Below are 19,584 nucleotides of genomic sequence, written 5' to 3' on the forward strand. Positions count from 1 at the left end.
CAGAGGGAGACTCTGTCTCAAAAAAAGAAAATAAGCAAATAAACAAAAAATAAAGTCATTCAGGAAAGTGGATGACTAATAGTCTCCAATCTAGAGAGCATGGGAGAAGAAATGTTTATCACACACAAAGTATTAGTGCCTGTTATATCACCAAGACAAAACTAACAGGAAAAAGACAAACACATTATAGTGAAAACATGTGTTTCCTGACCAGCATCTATTCTGCATGTTTCCTGATGCCAGAAACTCGCATTTCCTTGGGGGATATCCCCCTTCCCCACAATTCTCAGGCTTTAAATTTATGTAAAATTATTTAAACCCAAAGGTTCAAGTTATGTGCCTTGATTAACTTAAGTAAATCATTGAAACCCATCCCCATAGCCACAGCGATTGGTTAGGAATTGGGTTCCGAAGTCAGTCAAATCCGAAAGGGCCTAGTGATGCTTTTTTTCAATGGGAACACAGACTCACTCTTCCCGGCAGAAAATGAACAAGGATTCATGTAACACTGGCAGGTACTGGCAGCCATCCAGGGCCTCTCACAGGAAAGGGAGATCGGAAAGAGAAACAAAGAGGACTCATGAGATACCACAGGGCTGCTGCGCCCAGCCTTGCCTGGAGCTAGGGCCACCCCGATACCCTGGAGTCTTGGAGCCACAAGGTGTGTTTACTCAAAGCCTCTTTGAGTTGGATTTGCTTGTTTGCTTTCTGCCTGGAAACTGCCAGCATCCTGAGAGATACAGAGATCTGTATCTGTGCAGAGACACAGGGTCTGTTAAAAGTCACAGGCCCTGACTGAAGTGTGGAACTGGCTGAAACGAGAAAGTAGGAGGTGACTTGGTGAGGACCTTGTGAAATGAAAGTGAGTTTTAAGCCTTACATGCATCAGAATTACCTGGAGCCTTGTTAAAACACAGGTTGCTGGGCCCTGGTCCGTTAAGAAAGGGAAGTGGGGCTGAGAATGTGCATTGCTACCATGTTCCCAGGTGATATTCACCATGCTGTCCTGTCTGGGCACTACCTTTTGCAATCCCCATTACAAAGTATTGCACGTGCTGGTTGAACTATGGTCTGTCTTATTTTGGTGCTAAAAGCCTGTGCCAAATACCAAGGCTGCAGCATTAAGGAATTTGATAGAAAAGATTCTGAATATTGGAATTTAGTAGCTATGTATTACATCAGTAAAGTCCTTTAAGAAAGAGTTTAGGCTACTTTGAAATGGGCCCATCTGAAATTGAAAAAGAAGAAATGCAACCTGCTAAAAAGGCCCTTCCAGCCTGTTGACTGAGACTCCAGTAATCTGGAGACTTGAAGGGCTGTAAATGCAGAATTTTCTACTCTAAGATAAAGTTAGCATGAGCAGAGACAGGAAGATGAGAGACCTAACGAAGCCAAGGGTCAAATATTCATCACCTCCACATGGGCCCAGATGCAAGCAGAGGTCTCTTGCCAGCGGCTGGGAGGTCGGGGTGACAATGGTAGTGAGGTCTGTGCTAGAAAGTCCACATCCCCGGCCGGGTGCGGTGGCTCATGCCTATAAGCCTAGCACTTTGGTAGGCCAATATGGGCAGATCACGAGGTCAAGAGTTAGAGACAAACCTGCCCAACATGGTGAAATGCCGTCTCTATTAAAAATACAAAAACTTAGCTGGGCTTGGTGGCAGGCACCTGTAATCTCAGCTACTTGGGAGGCCGAGGCAGGAGACTCCCTTGAACCTGCAAGGCAGAGGTTACAGTGAGCCGCGATCATGCCACTGCACTCCAGCTCAGGTGATAGTGGGAGACTCCATCTCAAAAAAAAAAAAAAGAAAAGAAAAAGAAAGAAAAAAGAAAGTGCACATCCCCAACCCCAGTTAAAATGCAAATGCGAACTATGTAACTGACAACTTCTCTGCTTCTGGCTACCTGGCCCATGGAATTGATCAGAAACAAATAGTAGCCTACAGACATTAGCAGGCAGTCACATTGCCAAAGAAACCACAAGACTGGTTCCAAACAGTTGCTGATTACACAATACCTAAGGCAACCTCAGGCTAACTCACACAGACAGGAAGTCAGCAGCCTCCAGAAAGCAAATCCTCCACATTGCACATCTCAGATTGTCCATGGAGGACGTTCCCCCAGAGAGGAGAGCTAGGGACTGTCAGACTGGCTGAACTGCTTAAAAATGCAATTCCCATTCTCCCGTTCCCTGACAGGGGTCTTTGTTCAGCTTTCTCTGTTTGTTCATAACACTCGTATTTAGGGAATGTCGGGCATGATTAAACTTTGTTTAGCTTTGGGTTTCTGGGCCTTGAGAAACAATTCAGTGCAGGCAAGGGTTGTATGCACCTATATTCTCCTGAAAGCCCATAAAGAAGGAATGATGACACCTTCACTGCATCTATGGGGACAAAAGCTGCTCGTGTGTGTGTGTGTGTGTGTGTGTGGTGTGTGTGTGTGTGTGAGAGAGAGAGAGAGAGAGAGAGACAGAGAGAGAGAAAGAGAGAGAGAGAGAACAACCTTGTCAAAAGGGCATGTTTGTTGCTGTACCCTCATTATATGAAAGTCATCATGGCATCAAAATGCTGTAAACTAGGCTGAGCTCGATCCTCTCTGCATCAACTCAGAATCCTGACCAGAAAGTAGTTGCGATGGATGGAATATCACCCATCAAAGAATAGGGTACGGTAAGACCAGAGAGGTAAGCTATGCAAGCTAATCAGAAAATAACTCAAAGTTTTAAAAGTGCAGAATATAAAAAGGAAAAACCCTCATTCCTAAAAAAAAAAAAAAAAAGGAAAAGGAAAAGGAAAAAAAAGCCTCATCTCAAAGAAACAATGGTTAGCTATTGGATGTGTATCTTTCAAATATTTGCCTATGTAAATATATATGTGTATGTGACCTTAAAAAATAAAACAAAATAGTATCCTTTACAGATAGTTCTGTAGCGTATATAGAGAATATATATTCATATACTGGACGTAAATAGATATGCCTTTTACAAATAATATTATGGACGCTTTCTACAGATATAGATGTGTGCTACTGTTTTTTTACTGACTGCAGAATGTTCCATTGATGGATGTCTTAATCCTCTACTGATTAATCCCCTAGTGATGACTGTTTGCATTTCTTTGCTCTTTACCAACCATACTGCAAAGAATATCCTCATGTCTACATATTCTTATCTTTTGGCAGTGTTTCTATAAAGCAGATTCCTAGAAATAGGATCAGGTCAAATGGGATGTGGGTCACATAGTATGTGCATTTTAATATTTGCTAAGTAGGAGTATTTAATTATGCCTTAAAGAGTTTGAACCATACAATTCTAAACATCTTTGGACATAAAAATTAGATTATTTTAAACCAAATGAAATAAGTATAGCTCTTAAAAATTAACACGTTTGGTTTTCACACAAATATTTTGAATTTCTCTTTCTTCTGCAAAAAGGACCCTAGCTTAGTGTGCATTTCTTGTATATATAATGCAAGCAATTCATCTAATAAATAACTTACCTTTCACAGTAAACCTATAGACAGCATCCTGCTCCACACAGAATTTGGTTGTCTTTTCCTTCTCTAACATTAGCCATTTATTCTGTAGAGTGTAGATTCTAGAGAAATACTGTATAATACACCTGTTGCCATATGTGGATACTTAACAAATTTAGAAAACAGTGGTGAATTCTATTGACAGTGGCTCTTAGTCATTAACATGCTGTGGAACATCTCATGAGCTTGATAAAAATATCAGTTCCCAGGTCTACACCTAAAGATCCTGTTTAAGTGGCTTCAACAATCACTGCTCAAACACTCTATGTCAACTCAGAATCCTGACCAGAAAGTGGTTGCAATGGATAGAGTATCATCCGCTAAAGCATAGGGTAAGGTTTGAGTATAGGTGGATCATGTTTCGGGAAATAACTTGGTCAGTGGTTAACATCATAGTCTGTAGTTCAATAAAAGTCCAGTTTTGAAACGCAATTGACCTTTTACATGCTGTATAACCTCAACCAAGTTGCCTAACCTTTCTGAGCCCTGGGTTACTTTTCTGTCAAATGGAGGTATTAATAGTACCTAAGCTGTACTATTGCATTGGTAAGATTAAATGAACAATGCATAAAAAGCACTCAGAAGGAGTAAGCCTCAACAATGTAAGTAATTGCTATTAAAAGCTTGATTCATCATGAATATGTGCTACAGAGTGCTCTGCTTAATGGTGTCCATTTGAGGAGTAAATTCTCCTAGAGCATGCATATTACGATTTGAGTTATAACATATTTGTAGTTTCAATGTTCCAGAACTGTGCCTCCGTTGTAAAGTGGTAACTCTGCGGCAGCCCTCCCCATCTCTCCCAATTTCCCTCCATTTCACCTCTTCCTAATCTTTGGCTATGATTCCTCTTAACCAGTGATTTTGATTTGCCAGAAAAACAAAACCAAACTCAATACTGGTTTACCTTTTAAAAGAGCATCTTTATTAGTTCCCCAGGCCGATCACAGCCCTGAACAAAAGCATCCGATACACATTGGTCAGTCTGGTGGCTTTGGTACCATGACTGCCTATGGCAGGCAAATGACAGTCAGTTGTCACCAAACACAGTGTGAGGGAAAGGAGAGGGGACAGGGGAACTCTCAGAGCAAACAATCACAAACACACTATGAAATCGAAAATAAATTACACAAACTAAATAGTATAAATAAATTAAAATTTAAGTTAAAAACAGTCCCACAGTGGCTGTTGGGCAACAACCAGTCCATAGAAGAGGTAGCTGTGGAGGTCACAGGGATGTTCCCAAGGCTCAGGCTCCCGCTCCCCACTGGGTCCACCGAGGTCACTGGGCCTCGAAGCTTCCAGACTCTCCCTCAGGCACTCAGCTCCAGGTCGCTGACGTATTTCTGGACCCACTCCTCACTGGGGTCAGCACAGACCTGCCGGCCTCTCTTGGTTAGGAAGCTGTGGAGAAGGGAGGAAGGGTTAAGCACTGGGGAATCCAGCAGGGGAATCCTGGGCCCACCATGGCCCCTCCATCCTACTCTCTGTCCTGTGCAGCTCAGGGCCTGCTCCTCTCTCAGGGGGCCCTGCCTATCTCTGTCTAGAGAGCTTCTCTCAGGGACTCCGGGTGGGGGGGCTCTCTGAGGGTCCTGCTGCCTCTTTCTTCCTGTCCCTTTCCTCTGGGCTGGGACAGCCCTTCCTGACTCTGTAACACCTGCCCCACTCCAGCCCCAAGTCAGGTCACACCTCGGAGCCCTGCTTCCTGTACCCCCGATAGGCTCTGGAAGACTGGGCCTTTCCAGGATGGCCTTCTGTCCTGTCTGTGCCCCCACCCCGACCCTCCCTACCTCCCTAGGGGTGAGCAGGAACACTGGCACTTACATGACACCAGGCTTGGAGCACTGGCTGCTGGTCTCAAAGTAGTCAGCTATGAAATTCTGTGGAATCTGCCGGGAGATGTAGCTGAAGCAGCAGGAGGTCGGCGTGTCGGCAGCAACTGCGGAGAAAAGAGAATGAGCCCAAGTCAGAGCTCAGAAGAAAAGGCCAGGCAGCTTCTAATCCCCGAGCAGGTGAGGAAGGCAGGCTTGCTCAGACCAAGTGACTGGAAAGCATTTGGGCGTTTTTGCTGAGAAATGTCTCTTTGTTTCTGTCTATTTTCTTCCTTCCCCTTGACTCTTCATACTGGGTTCTCTGTTTCTCTGTGTGATCCAGATACCTGAACAGACTGTTCTCTTATCTCAGCTCTCTTCAGGGAATTTTGTTTGGTTCAAGTCATACCCCAGCCCAAGAGAAGCCTTGAGTATCTCTCATAAGACATCCAAGGGACAGGGCTCCTGAGAGACCTAGGGTGAACTGGACAGTGAACAACAGAACCCAGTGGGAAGGAACCAGCCCTGAATTCTGCCTCTTGCTAACTGATTTGTTTCAAACCCTGTTTTTCTATCTGTGCAAGGGACTGTAACTCCCCTGCCCCTGCCTAGATTATCATACCTGGAGACTAGGGGGCTAAGATCCCTTCTACAGATAAAAATAAAAGTCTTGAAGGCAAAGACCAAGATGTTTGGCAGCCCTTTAATAAATTCTCTTTTCTCTTGGGGGCTCTAAGGCCACAAGAAAAGACTGATGTGGTCTAATCATGGCCAGAGAGTGGTGATACCCACAATGAAACTTGGACTCACATGTTGCCGAGATCTGGTTGCAGAGAGCCACGGTGCAGAGGAGGACAGCAAGGGCAGCAGTGGAGACCTGCATGATTCTGAGCAGGTGACGGAATGTAGGCTCGAGTGTCAGCAGAACCAAGAAGGGACTGACCACTCTCTGCTGCCTGTGTCCTCCTGAAGTCTGAAGCCACCTCTCCTTGTCTTTATAGGCAGCCCTGGCGGATGGGGAAATGGAATCTGGGGGTGAGGAGGGAAATTTTTAAGCATAGTGATGCTGTCATGCTGAGTGTTGCACAACTCAGGGTCCCTGGTGACCACAGGGGCTCAGGATATCCAAGAATAGCATCTCTGAGCGATTCTCTAACTCTCAGCTCTCAACTCATGACTGGTTCTAGCTTCATGGGGAAATGGTTTCTCCTGTGAGTGTGAAGAGGAGTGTGTGTCAACCCCAAACTATTCTTAGCTGGTCCTTTCTCATAAGAACTGGTCTATGCGTGAACTCTCCGGCCCCATTCCTTCCCACAGAGCTTCAATTCTGCTTCCTCAGCTGCTATAACCACAGGGGTAGGGTTGATGGGCTGATGCTGTGGAGGGCTGCACAGCTCTTCCTCCTCCCAGAGGCAAGCAACTGAATGAAAGCTGAGGAACAGAAAGCTGGAGGTCACGTTTCAGTCATTTGTCTATTTATTAGTCTCGGAGTGACTAGGGCGCTGTGTTAAACGCTAGTTGTGGATCATAAAAATACTTGAGAGGTGGGTGCCAATATGTCAGGTGCCTAGAAATATTCGTAGCCATTAATCTAGAAAAAACATTTCTAGGAAAGAGTTCTGTGGAAACAACCCAAATATGGAGTCATCTTCAAACATAAAGACACCCGACCCAGCATCATTTATAACTCTAAATTCAGCAAAGCTAATTTCTCTCCATCAGGGGATGATAAATTATCCACTAGATCATTTATTATTAAGTCTCTAAAAAGAATGAAGTGGCAGAAATACACTTATAACATCAGTGGTTTAAAAAAGCAAGATACGACATTATACAAATTCTACAAACTTTGAAGAATTGAACAAATATATTTATATATATATTTGTACTATATATGCATATATTTGTACAATATATACATATATTTGTACATATACACATATATTTGTACAAATATATGTATATACTCCTTGCCAACCCTAGGTGTGGAAAAAATACAAAGGCTTGGAAATACAAACCTTGAAGAATGAATAGTGCTTATATGTGTGTGATAGGTACCTGGGTGATTTATTTTCTTATTTTTTTCTTTTTCTGAATTTTTCTCATTTTACTTAGTGAGACTTTATTACCTTCTTGATCAGCCCACAAATTCATGAACTAATTTTGTTTTAAAACATTTCCAGCATCACTGGTTGAAAAGTGGATTGTGGTCAGTTGTTTAATCTGAAATAAATTATTGATAAATACGCTAAAGTTTCTGTTCAATGGCCTTTGCCAAAATGAAGTCTTGATTTTCCATTTCTTTGAACCATTTTAAGGATCCTATACTATGCTTACATAAATCATGCCAAACTGAAGCAGGTGTTTTCTTATTCTTTTCAATACATAATTTCAGTGGTGTGGAAGGGTCTCTACCTTCTCAGCTAGATTATATGCTTTTTTTTTTCTTTTCCGTACTTTGTTATTTTATTCTTTCACAATCAATCAGCATACCTCATTTTATAATGAGAAATAGATCTAGTTGGTTTTAATCATCTTTGTTTCTGAAATGTCCCTGGTCTCGTGGGGGCAGGTAGAGTATGTGAACAGGTAATAGTAGCACTTAGTAGAAAGTGCTAAGACTCCTCATAGAAAAAGAAGGGAAAGCTCAGAACCCCATGAGGGGAAGAAGTGACCTTCCACCAGAGGGTTGGGGAAGGCTTCATGGAAGGGATGGAACTTTAGTTGTGTCTGGATAACTGCCCGGGATTTAGGCATCTATAGATGGGTGGGCAGTGGAGGCCCAGCTGAGGCAGAGTCCTGGGTGTGACATTGTGGGCTCAGAGGAAAGAGGGGGTGCTTCAGTGGAGCTGCAGAGCGGTGGCCGAATATGGACGATAAAGCTAAATTGGGACCAAACCAGGACAGGCCTTGAATTTCCCCCAAAGGGGCTAGAGTTGATATGTCTGATGCTGGAGAACAATGGAGGACAGAAGCCAAGTAGGACCACGCCTTTGGAATTCTGTCCTTTCTGACTGTAGAGTTAGGTCTTTTAATACACATGAGCTCTGTTTCCATCCCACCCCAATGATGGCTAGTGCCAGTCCTGAGGGAGGAGAAGCAGAGGCAAGATCAAGGGCCGTGGTAGGTTTCACATGAGCTTTCGTATCTTCCCCTATTGCTGCCAATTCCAAATAAAGGTATCTCTGCCTCTTGTTTCATTAGAAACCTACATCACAGCAATGCCTCCTTCTCACCCCACCCTCTGCCTCCCAGCTCTCGGTTGATACCCCGAATTGCGTTCCCTCACTCACTTCTTAGGGGAACCCCCTCCATACTCGTGATTCCGTTTCTGAGAGCTGGCTTCTGTGAGTTGTGGAGGGCAAGAAAAGGAAATGGAAACTGCTGAATCAGTCAGTGTTCTGGTTAGGGGCATCCTCTGCCTCTGTGATTACTGCACAGTGTGTTATATTAGTTATCTATGTACTTTCTCTTCAAAAATCTAGACCACGTCCAGTTGATTTTATTTTAGTTTCTTTTTCTCAAGAAATTTACTGTTTAATGAAGGCAATGTGAGAGTTTGGAAATAAACTTTTATTTCGTGCTAATGATAGACTAGCAACTACACAAATTTTAGTTCACAATAAGTAATATTTACTGAGAGACCACCATGAGCCAGTTTCCACAATAGGGATTTACGTGTTTGAACTGTTACTCTTCAAAACAGCCCCATGATTTAGTCACCATTATACTTTCTCAGTTGAACAGGTGAAGAAACCAAAGTAAATAGAGGTTAAACAATTTTCCTAAGGCCATAAAGCTGATGACTAGCAGAGCAGGGATTCAAATCCAGGTAGTCTGACTCTAGGCACCGCATGCTACACGTCCTGTACCACAACGTATTATATTTGATCCTCACAACAATCCTATAATGGCAGATTTTTTAGAGTGTCTTCTCAGATCATAAACCAACTTCAGACCATGTCTTGTTGGTTGATTTAAACCAAATCCTAGCACATGATGGTTATAACACGATAAGCCTCCAGACCTAGTCTCTATCTCTTATTATTGTGGTCTTTATAATAAAGGTGATTTATTGAATATATAATTCTATTTCAGTGTTTATATATTTGTAAGACTTTCCCTATCAATCCCCAAACCAGAAAATATATCCCTTTACCATGTGTTTTTGCTTGGAGTGAAATATGGTCGCATGCATAGCATGTGCTTAATTTATATACCTTGAACGAACAATGTAAAGGAGATGTAGGATGGGGTTGAGTTGGGAGGGTCTTAGACATTTTCTAGGTGGTAAATTGATGTTCCCAGTTGAAATAACGTACCCTGGGTCATGCAGATGGAATTGGTCAGTTTTATATTCCACTGTCAGTGTTAGTTACCAGTGTATCTCTAGTGATAATCACAATGCCTGACATATAGTGAAGCATAATATCTATTTGATGAATAAATAAATCACTGATTTGAGGAACAATATGTGTTATGCCTGAACTCTCACAATGGAGTTGAAATACTAATGGGTAGGGTAGTTAAGATAAGAAAGGCCATGGTGAGTGGGAGTGGGGAGAGGATCAGGAAAAATAACTAATGGGTACTAGGCTTAATACCTGGGTGATGAAATCATTTGTACACCAAACCCCCATGACACAAGTTTACCTATATAACAAACCTGCACATGCTTCCAAACACACAGACACACACACACACACACACACACACACACAAAGAGAATCAGGAGAGTCAGAAGTGTGATAGGTCTCCAGAGCCAAGGAAGAATCTTTAAATAAAATGAGAATTGAAGCGGGGCACATTGGCTTATGCCTGTAATCCCAGCACTTTGGGAGGCCGAGGTGAGCAGATCACCTGAGGCCAGGAGTTTGAGACCAGCCTGGCCAACAAGGTGAAACCCCGTCTCTACTAAACAGACAAAAAATTAGCCAGGCATGTTGGCACATGCTTGTAGTCCCAGGTACTCGGCACGCTGAGGCAGGAGAATCACCTGAATCCGGGAGGTTGCAGTGAGCCAAGATCGCACCACTGCGACCAGCCTGAGTGATAGAGTGAGATTCCATTTCAAAAAAAAAAAAGGATGAATGTCCTGATAAAGATGCAATTTGAAAGAGAAATGTAAATTATATAAAGAAGTTTTCAGTAACTTGGATCTAAACGATTATGATTTGCTTAAGAAAGAAAGGAAGGAAGGAAAAGAAAGAAAGAAAAGAAAGAGAGGGAGAGAGAAAGAAAGAGAGAAAGAGAGAAAGAAAAAGAAAGAAAGAAGAATGAGAGAAAGGAAGAAAGAAGACGAAAGAAAGAGAAAGAAGAAAGAACGACAGAAAGAAAGAAAAAGAAAGGGAAAGGAAAGAGAAAGAAAGAAAGAAAGAAAAAGAAAGAAAGAAAGAGAGAGAGAGAGAGAAAGAAAGAAAGAAAGAAAGAAAGAAAGAAAGAAAGAAAGAAAGAGAGAAAGAGAAAAGAAAAGAAAAAAAAGGCCATGGTGTCACGGTCTTGATATTTGGGAAACAGACCACCCAAGATTCCTCAGGTGGTGGTGACAGAAAGTAGCCAGCAGTCAACACCGTGGACCCTTCAGCATGGAGGGATTTGATTTGTGTCCCAGCGTTCTGGCTCATTTCAGCCTCTGTGAGGCCCCACCTTGGTCCAGCAAAGCGTCCCAGTCCGAGCGTGGGGAATCCTGGCTGAGCAGTTTGTCCTCTGTGGCGTCTTTCCCTTGCGCTGTGTGCTGCTGCCCATGCTCTGGTGCGGGGCATTGTTTTCCTTCCAGATGCTGGCCCTAATGCTCCACTTCCCTGAGTGTCACCCCCTGCTATCTCCTTTGGCAGCAGGCGCCCCAGGGATGGGTTCACTGATGATGACACACTGTTTGGCCCAGCTTTGGCCTCCTTTTCTCATATGTGGTCTGTGTGGTCAGGTTGCAGCAGGTGTGGGCCCCGCCTTTCCTGCAGGCAGAAACAGCAGCCTGGAGTCCCCTGTCTTGCATCTTAGACAATGTCTCATTGACACAGCCCCTTCTTTCTGCAGCCAGCCCCTTGTTTCCTGTCCTGAGTCCTTGTTATTTTCTCTGGCCATTTCTTGCATGTGTGCAGTAGGTCAGGGCGTATGTCTTGGTACTGGATCTGATCCCTCTCCCAGTCCCTTGCCCCTTCTTCCATATTCTCTATGCAATAAAAGGTGCCTCTTCCTATCAATCTTCCAAGCTGGAAAGCTGAGAGTCACCCTTGTCACCTCTTTCTCTGTCACTTCCTACACCTGTTCAATCACCAACTCTAGTCTACGTTCAATTTTACGTGCGTCTGCCTCTCACCATTCCCACTGCCTGTCTTAGGTCAGGTTCTTATGGATTCTCACCATGACAACTAGAAGAGGGTCCTAGCAACTCCCTTCTCTTTCTCTCTTCCTTCCTTTCCTTCCTTTTCTTTCCTTCCTTCCTTCCTTCTTTTCTCTCTCCTTCCTTCCTTCCTTCCTTCTTCCTTTCCTTTCCTTTCCTTTCCTTTCCTTTCCTTTCCTTTTCTTTCTTTCTTTCTTCCTTCCTTCCTTCCTTCCTTCCTTCCTTCCTTCCTTCCTTCCTTTCTTTGCACCACCATGCCTGGCTAATTTTTGTATTTTTAGTAGAGATGGGGTTTCACCATGTTGACCAGGCTGGTCTTGAACTCCTGACCTCAAGCGATCTGCCTGCCTTGGCCTCTCAAAGTGCTGGGATTATAGGCATGAGCCACCAACCCTGTCCTGTAATTCCTCAAATTTTCTAAGGAAAACAGGAAATCCATGGATCTTGCTGTTCAAAGGCATGCAAAATGCAAAATGGAAAAGACATTTTACATTAGAATAACAGAAACTTTGGCTGTTATGCTTTTAACATAAATTTATAATACAGCACACTTCCCTTTTCTGGTTTATTCATGCTCTAGAGCCAGACTTCTTGGCTTCAGCTTCAAATCTGTTATGTGTCAGCTGTGTGTTTTGCCATAGGTTACATACCTCTCTGTGCTTCAGTTTCCTCGTGTTTAAAAGGGGATAGTTACGCCGGGCGCGGTGGCTCAAGCCTGTAATCCCAGCACTTTGGGAGGCCGAGACGGGTGGATCACGAGGTCAGGAGATCGAGACTATCCTGGCTAACACGGTGAAACCCCGTCTCTCCTAAAAAATACAAAAAACTAGCCGGGCGACGTGGCTGGCGCCTGTAGTCCCAGCTATTTGGGAGGCGGAGGCAGGAGAATGGCATGAACCCGGGAGGCGGAGCTTGCAGTGAGCTGAGATCCAGGCACTGCACTCCAGCCTGGGTGATAGCGAGACTCCGTCTCAAAAAAAAAAAAAAAAAAAAAAAAAAAGGATAGTTACAGCACTTACCTCAGAGAGCCACTGTGAGGATTAAATGCATTAATATCTATGAAAGGCAGAGAACATTACTGGTTCACAGTAAGTGCTGTGTTAAGTGCTATCTACTATTATTACTATTACCGTTTTATTATTATTGAACTATTTCAATATGTCCATTTTACATTAAAAACAAGTGCAGGTCTCTTGTTCTTTGCCTGTATACCCCTGTCCCTGTCTTTGCCTGGCTAATCTCAGTTCAACCTGTAATAAAGAAAAGTTAGAGCCATGTAAATGGACTGATGTGAGTAGTAGAGTGATTAAATACTTTTGGTGTATCTATGCAATAAAATATGCATATATTCATGCCATTTTTGAGTAATATTTAAGTTTGTAATGACACAGAAGAAGATTAAGTAACAATAAGATATACTACTTCATGAAAGAATATTAAGTACCAATAATAAAATATAAAACTAGGTACAGAATGATAGGACAATTTTAATTTTCTTATTTATGCCTCCCTATATTTTCTGAATTTTGTACAATGACCATGTATATTTTCTATAAAAGAAAACCAAACTAATATAATTTTTTTTTTTTTTGAGACAGTGTCTTGCTCTGTCACCCAGGCTGGAGTGCAGTGGCACGATCTCGGCTCCCTGCAATCTCCACCTCCCAGATTCAAGAGATTCTCATGCCTCAGCTTCCTGAGTAGCTGGGACTACATGCGTATGCCACGACGCCAAACTAAGTTTTTGTATTTTTAGTAGAGACGGGCTTTCACTATGTTGGCCAGGCTGTTCTCAAACTCCTGACCTCATATGATCCACCCACCTCGGCCTCCCAAAGTGCTGGGATTACAGGCATGAGCCACCATGCCTGGCCTATAAATTTTTTTTTCAGAAAAAAAATTCAGGTCTCACATTTTTTGGAAGTTTTCCTTAACACTTTACTACCACCATCTAAAGTGCATACCCTCACCCTCGGACACAATGCCTGTCACATAGTAGGTACTCAATAAAGCTTTACTGAATTATGTTCATCTCTTGCTGGAGTATTCCCTATGACCTGCATGGAAAGAGGCCAGAAACAGTTGGAAGGAAGATGCTTCACAAGAAATACTGAAAGTTTTCTTGACCTCATGGATGCTGGTGAGGCTTTACCCCTCTCTCAGGAATTGAACATCTCCTGAAGTTCCTGACCTCTACCTTTCACAACTAAGAGCAGGCTGTTGCAGGAGACCAAGGTCCATTTCCCCGGTAAGAAGAGCATGGCCGGCCAGCTCCATAGTCAGAGTGTGGCAGTCACTGATGAGCTGCTCCAACCGCTCACTGTCCTACTGAGGCAGAAATTTAAAACCTAAATATGCACTCATTCACTCCAAGAAAAGTAACAGGCAAGGCAAGGGTTAAAAAGTAAAGAAGAGCAAGTTTTCCTCTGCCTAGCAAGCTCACTTCAAGGACAGTTATAAGATAATGTTGTTCGAGAAGTCGAAGCCAAAGGAACGGGCTCCAGACCCCCCTCTCCATAACAAGAGTGAAGAAAAAAAGGGACAAATGTCTGTATTTAGCCAGTTATTATTTTTCTTTCATGCAGCTGCAAGGCCACCAGCTAAGCAAGGCCACAAGTTATGCTGTGCTATAGATTACGTGACCTATCATTATGTGATTTGCTGCTTTTGTTTTGCTTCTGTAAGCCCGCTTGTAAAACCCTGCTCTGTCTTTGTTGAAATGCTCAGCTTTTTGGATATGAATTCACAGAGCCAGTGCACACCTTAAAATAAATATCCTCCTGTTCTCCCATATTGGTCTCTTCATTCCTCAGTTTACCACAACACTATAGATTTCATCCTGAAGAATTCTGCACTCCAGATAATTGTGTACTTGTTTCTTCAATCCACAATTCAGCTTCTGCTCCCATTTCCCCCAAAGTGACTTGGATACCATACTGGCAAAACCACAGGATTTGCCTCTTTTTGGTTTATTATCTTGGCAAAATGACCCTATGTTCCAGCTCTCCTTGGCTTTCCAGTCTCCACATTTGCCCTCCAGGGTTCTCTGGTTCTAGGCATCCACTTCCTGGAGGCCACCTCTTGGCCCTGACACTCAGGTGTCTCCTCAACACTCTAGGAGAGGCCAGTATGTCCAGATTGACTGCCTCTCTACTCTGCTCCTAAGCACTTTGGTAATCTCTTCTGAGAGTCTGTTATTAACAGAGATTGCCTGCATGTGTAATCTCAGAAGGTCATACCTGTAGAGGGACTCTGGTGATCTCTGAACTGAGAGTCGAAGACCCTGGTTCTTGACATGCATACTGTGTGACCTTGATCAGGTCTTTTCACTTCTCTAGGTTTTGCTTTCCTAATCTGTACAGTGGCAAAACAGATTGGGATCAGGTAAAACTACAGGCCACAGATATGCTGAGGAAAATGAAAAATACCAGGGTATTTTCAAGGTTAGGCTACTGCTGTGGCTGCTTGGCCTGCCTGCAGCCTGGGAGGTTAAGGCTAACATGGTAAGACAAATGTAAAAATGCCCAGAATGGAGTTACGAATATAGTGGTGGTCAAGGATGTGGAGGGAAACCTCTAGATGACCACAAGTGAGGGGGAAAGAAGGGCTTCCCTGCTCAGGGGTGAGGGGGTGGCCCTCTAAATGGAGCTCCCTGGAACCATGGATGAGCCTTGCTGTCACTTCTTGCAACCCTGAGTTACAAAGAGTTGAGTCCAAGAATAGTATCCATTATGATAAAACTATTAGATGTGGGGGTTGAGGGCTGGGGAGAAGGGGAAGTACCACACTATCAGGGCTGAGGAATCACCTATTGGGTGGAGTGTCAGAACACCCAGTTCACTCATACTCAGTTTACTCATTTGGCTATATAGGGGTTCACATCTTGAGTCCATACTACTCATCACATCCCCTCCATGGAGATAAGCATAACACAGTTTCTGCATCAAGGAGCTCACGTTCTAGTTGGGGAGGCAACCACATGAATAGATCAATATGTGATAGGTGGTAAGAAGGAAGTAGTTCAGGAGACTGTAGGGGCACAGGGAAGGATACAGGATTCACTTGGGAAAAGGTCAGGGAAGTTTCTCCAGAGAAGATGAGCATCTTTTTTGTCGTGTATTTGAGAGTCATTTGTTTATTGGCTCCCCTTGGCTTTCCAGTCTCCACATGTGCCCTCCAGGAGTTCTAAATGGCACCAGTGCCTAAATCTTGTTGGGGGTAGGGGTAAGTTAATATTGCTGAAAAAAAATCATACAAGTCCTTTTTACTCTCAGTGTGGACTTCCACTGGTGCAGACACAGTATTGTTGTTAGGATCTTCATGAAGACCCCTCAAAACCTTTTACCTCCATGAGCCAAAGATCGGATCAAGGCTAGGAAACAAAAGTCAACAGACAAACTCATTGTATGGCTCAGTGATGACTAATCACCCATTTTATCAATCAATATTCTCCTGAAACCCAGAACAGGCATCCTCCTAACCCCTCCACCCTGCTCATTCAGACAGCTGCTCTGGTGGGGATTGAGACTTAACTTGGAACAACTCATCTACAGCTGAGAGACAGCCTTCTCCATCCTTCAGGCTTCCTGACACTGTGTTTCTTCCTCTGACATGACACTTAGCTTATTCTACCTCGTGGGATAGTTATTTCTGTCACTGTCAATGCCATCTCTAGACATGGAACTCTTCGAAGGCAGGGATTGGGCTTCGTTCAGCTCCGTCTGCCCTGACAAACAGCAGATGGTTAGTACATTGGGTTGAATAAAAATGTCATAGATAACGAAGTCTGTGTGAATCCAGAGAACATGAGACACATTCTGCTTCTCTTAAAGTAAGGTCCTTGATGCATGAAGATGAAACTGCACCAACTAGGAAAGGCCAGGAGAGATACTAACACATGTGCTATCAGGGAACACAGAACATTACAGCCAGGGGTGAGAGTCTTGGAGAAGATCACAACATTTGAAGCAAGAGCTGTACAAAGAAATGGGGAGAGAACAGAGGAGAGATGTGCAGCTTGTGTGTGTGGGTGGGGGAGTCAGGGAGAATGCTGAGGTAGGATGACCTTGTGCTTTATGTAATGACCCTGAAGGACCCCAGGATGTTGCTCCTACCCCTCCTAGGGTTCCAGATGCTGTAGGTCCCCCCTTTTTTTTTTCTTAACTTGTATCCCTGGTGCCTGCTGTTTTCTTCTTTGTATCCATGTGTATTTAATGTTTAGCTTCCACTTATAAATGAGAACATGCAGTATTTGATTTTCTCTTCCTGTGTTAGTTTGCTTAGGATAACGGCCTAAGCAAAGAAGAAGAAAGAAAGAGAAGAAAGAAGAAAGAAAGAGAAAGAAGGGGAGAGAGAGAAAGGAAGGAAGGAGGAAAAGAAGGAGGAAAGGAAGAAGGAAAGGAAAGGAAGGAAGGAAGGAAGGAAGAAAAGAAAAAAACAAAGAAAGGAAAGAAAGAAAAGAAAGAAAAAGAAAGAAAGGAAAGAAAAGAAAGAGAAAGAAAACCCATGGTGTCACAGTTTTGATCTTTGGGAAACCGACCACCCAAGATTCCTTAGGTGGTGGTGACAGAAAGTAGCCAGCAGTCAACACTGCGGACCCTTCAGCATGGAGGGTTTTGATTTGTGTCCCAGAGTTCTGACTCATTTCAGCCTCTGTGAGGCCCCACCTCAGTCCCAGTCATGAGCGCGGGGGAATCCTGGCTGAGCAGTTTGTCCTCTGTGGCATCTTTGCCTTGCACTATTTGGCTTGCCTCCCCACTGTGCGCTGCTGCCCATGCTCTGGCGCGGGGCAATACTTTCCTTCCAGATTCTGGCCCCGAGGCTCCACTTCCCCAGGGGTCACCCTCTGCCATCTCTTTTGGCAGCAGGCGCCCCAGGGATGGGTTCACTGATGATGACATTCTGTTTGTCCCAGCTTTGACCTCCTTTTCTCATACGTGGTCTGTGTGGTCAGGTTGCAGCAGGTGTGGGCCCCGCCTTTCCTGCAGGCAGAAGCAGCAGCCTGGAGTCCCCTGTCTTGCATCTTAGACAGACAATGTCTTTCTGATGCCAACCCGTTGTTTCCTGTCCCAAGTCCTTGTTATTTTCTCTGGCCATTTCTTGCATGTGTGCAGTAGGTCAGGGCATAAGTCTTGGTACTGGATCTAATCCCTCTCCCAGTCGCTTCCCCTTTTCCATATTTTCTGTTTGTTTGTTTGTTTGTTTGTTTGTTGTTTGTTTGTTTGTTTTGAGATGGAGTCTCGCTCTGCCGCCCAGTCTGGAGTGCAGTGGCCGGATCTCAGCTCACTGCAAGCTCTGCCTCCCAGGTTTGCGCCATTCTCCTGCCTCAGCCTCCCGAGTAGCTGGGACTGCAGGTGCCTGCCACCTCGCCCGGCTAGTTTTTTGTATTTTTTAGTAGAGACGGAGTTTCACCGTGTTAGCCAGGATGGTCTCGATCTCCTGAACTCGTGATCGGCCCGCCTCAGCCTCCCAAAGTGCTGGGATTACAGGCTTGAGCCACCGCGTCCGGCCCCCCTTTTCCATATTTTCTACACAATAAAAAGTGCCTCTTCCTATCAATATTCCAAGCTGGAAAGCCAAGAATCACCCTTGTCTCCTCTTTCTCTGTCATCTCCTACACCAATTCAATCGCCAACTCTAGTCTACATTCAATTTCATGTGCATCTGCCTCTCACCATTCCCACTGCCTGTCAGGTTCTTATGGTTTCTCACCATGACAACTAGAGGCGGGTCCTAGCAACTCCTTTTTCTTTTCTTATTTATTTATTTAGAGACAAGGTCTCACTCTGTGGCCCAGGCTGGAGTGCAGTGGCTGATCTTGGTTCACTACAACCTTGGCTTCCCAGGCTCAAGCAATTCTTGTGCCTCAGCCTCCCAAGCAGCTGGGATTATACTCACGTGCCACCACGCCCGACTAATTTTTTGTATTTTTTGTGGAGACGCGGTTTCACCATGTAGGCCAGGTTGGTCTTGAACTCCTGGCCTCAAGTGATCTGCCTGCTTTGGCCTCCCAAAGTGCTGGGATTACAGGTGTGAGCCACCATGCCTGGCCTAGTTTTGTCTCTTTTTAATCTATCCCACGATACAGCATCCAATATAATTTTGCTAAAGCTCAAAATCATTCTCTGTTTCTCTCCTTTTAAAATCTTGCAAACATTCTGCATCATTTCTGGCATGAAATGGAAGCTTCTCTGTAACTTGACCCCTGTTTACCTCTTTGCCCTCGAGGCTTGCAAGTTTGTTTTATAGGTAAATTGTGTGTTGTGGGAGTTTGGTGTACGAATTATTTCATCACCCAGGTAATAAGCATAGTATCCGATAGGTAATTTTTTTAATCCTCTCCCTCCTCCCACCCTTCACCCTTGAGTCAGCCCCAGTGCCTGCTGTTCCCTTCTTTGTGTCCATGTGTACTCAGTGTTTAGCTTCCACTTATAAGTGAGAACATGCAGTATTTGGTTTTCTGTTCCTGCATTAGTTCACTTAGGATAATGGCCTCCAGCTCCATCCATGTTGCTACAAAGGGCATGATCTTGTTCTTTTTTTAATGACTGAGAAGTATATATACCACATTTTCTTTATCCGGTCTATCATAGATGGGCATTTAGGTTGATTCCATGTCTTTGCTATTGTGAATAGTGTTGCAATGAAATACCTGTGCACATGTCTTTATGGTAGAATGATTTCTATTCCTTTGGGTATATACCCAATAATGGGATTGCTGGGTCGAATGGTAGTTCTGTTTTAAGTTCTTTTAGAAACCACCAAACTGCTCCCCACAATGGCTGAACTAATTTACATTCCCACCAGCAGTGTATAAGTGTTCCTTTTCTCTGCAACTTCACCAGCATCTGTTATTTTTTGACTTTTTAAAATAGCCATCCAGACTGGTTTGAGACAGTA

At 43.9% G+C, this 19,584-nt stretch overlaps 1 protein-coding gene and 1 long non-coding RNA gene across 2 annotated transcripts; one reads left to right on the forward strand and one right to left on the reverse strand.

Moving 5' to 3' along the window:
• The first annotated feature begins 1,727 nt into the window (after positions 1–1,727).
• On the forward strand, positions 1,728–9,432 carry LOC117089453. Its single transcript, XR_004439613.1, has 2 exons — positions 1,728–2,683; positions 5,719–9,432. It is a non-coding gene; the product is annotated as an uncharacterized LOC117089453 (long non-coding RNA).
• CCL3 (C-C motif chemokine ligand 3) lies at positions 4,437–6,327 on the reverse strand. The gene is made up of 3 exons (XM_033220518.1): positions 6,156–6,327; positions 5,359–5,473; positions 4,437–4,938 (listed from the first exon to the last, which is right to left on the reverse strand). The coding sequence occupies exons 1-3, from the start codon at positions 6,226–6,228 to the stop codon at positions 4,848–4,850; spliced, it is 279 nt and encodes a 92-aa protein (XP_033076409.1). The 5' UTR covers positions 6,229–6,327; the 3' UTR covers positions 4,437–4,847.
• Positions 9,433–19,584: the final 10,152 nt, after the last annotated feature.

The sequence above is a fragment of the Trachypithecus francoisi genome, unplaced genomic scaffold, assembly GCF_009764315.1.
Source record: "Trachypithecus francoisi isolate TF-2019V2 unplaced genomic scaffold, Tfra_2.0 Contig00057_ERROPOS647011+, whole genome shotgun sequence".
Classification (NCBI taxonomy): domain Eukaryota; kingdom Metazoa; phylum Chordata; class Mammalia; order Primates; family Cercopithecidae; genus Trachypithecus; species Trachypithecus francoisi.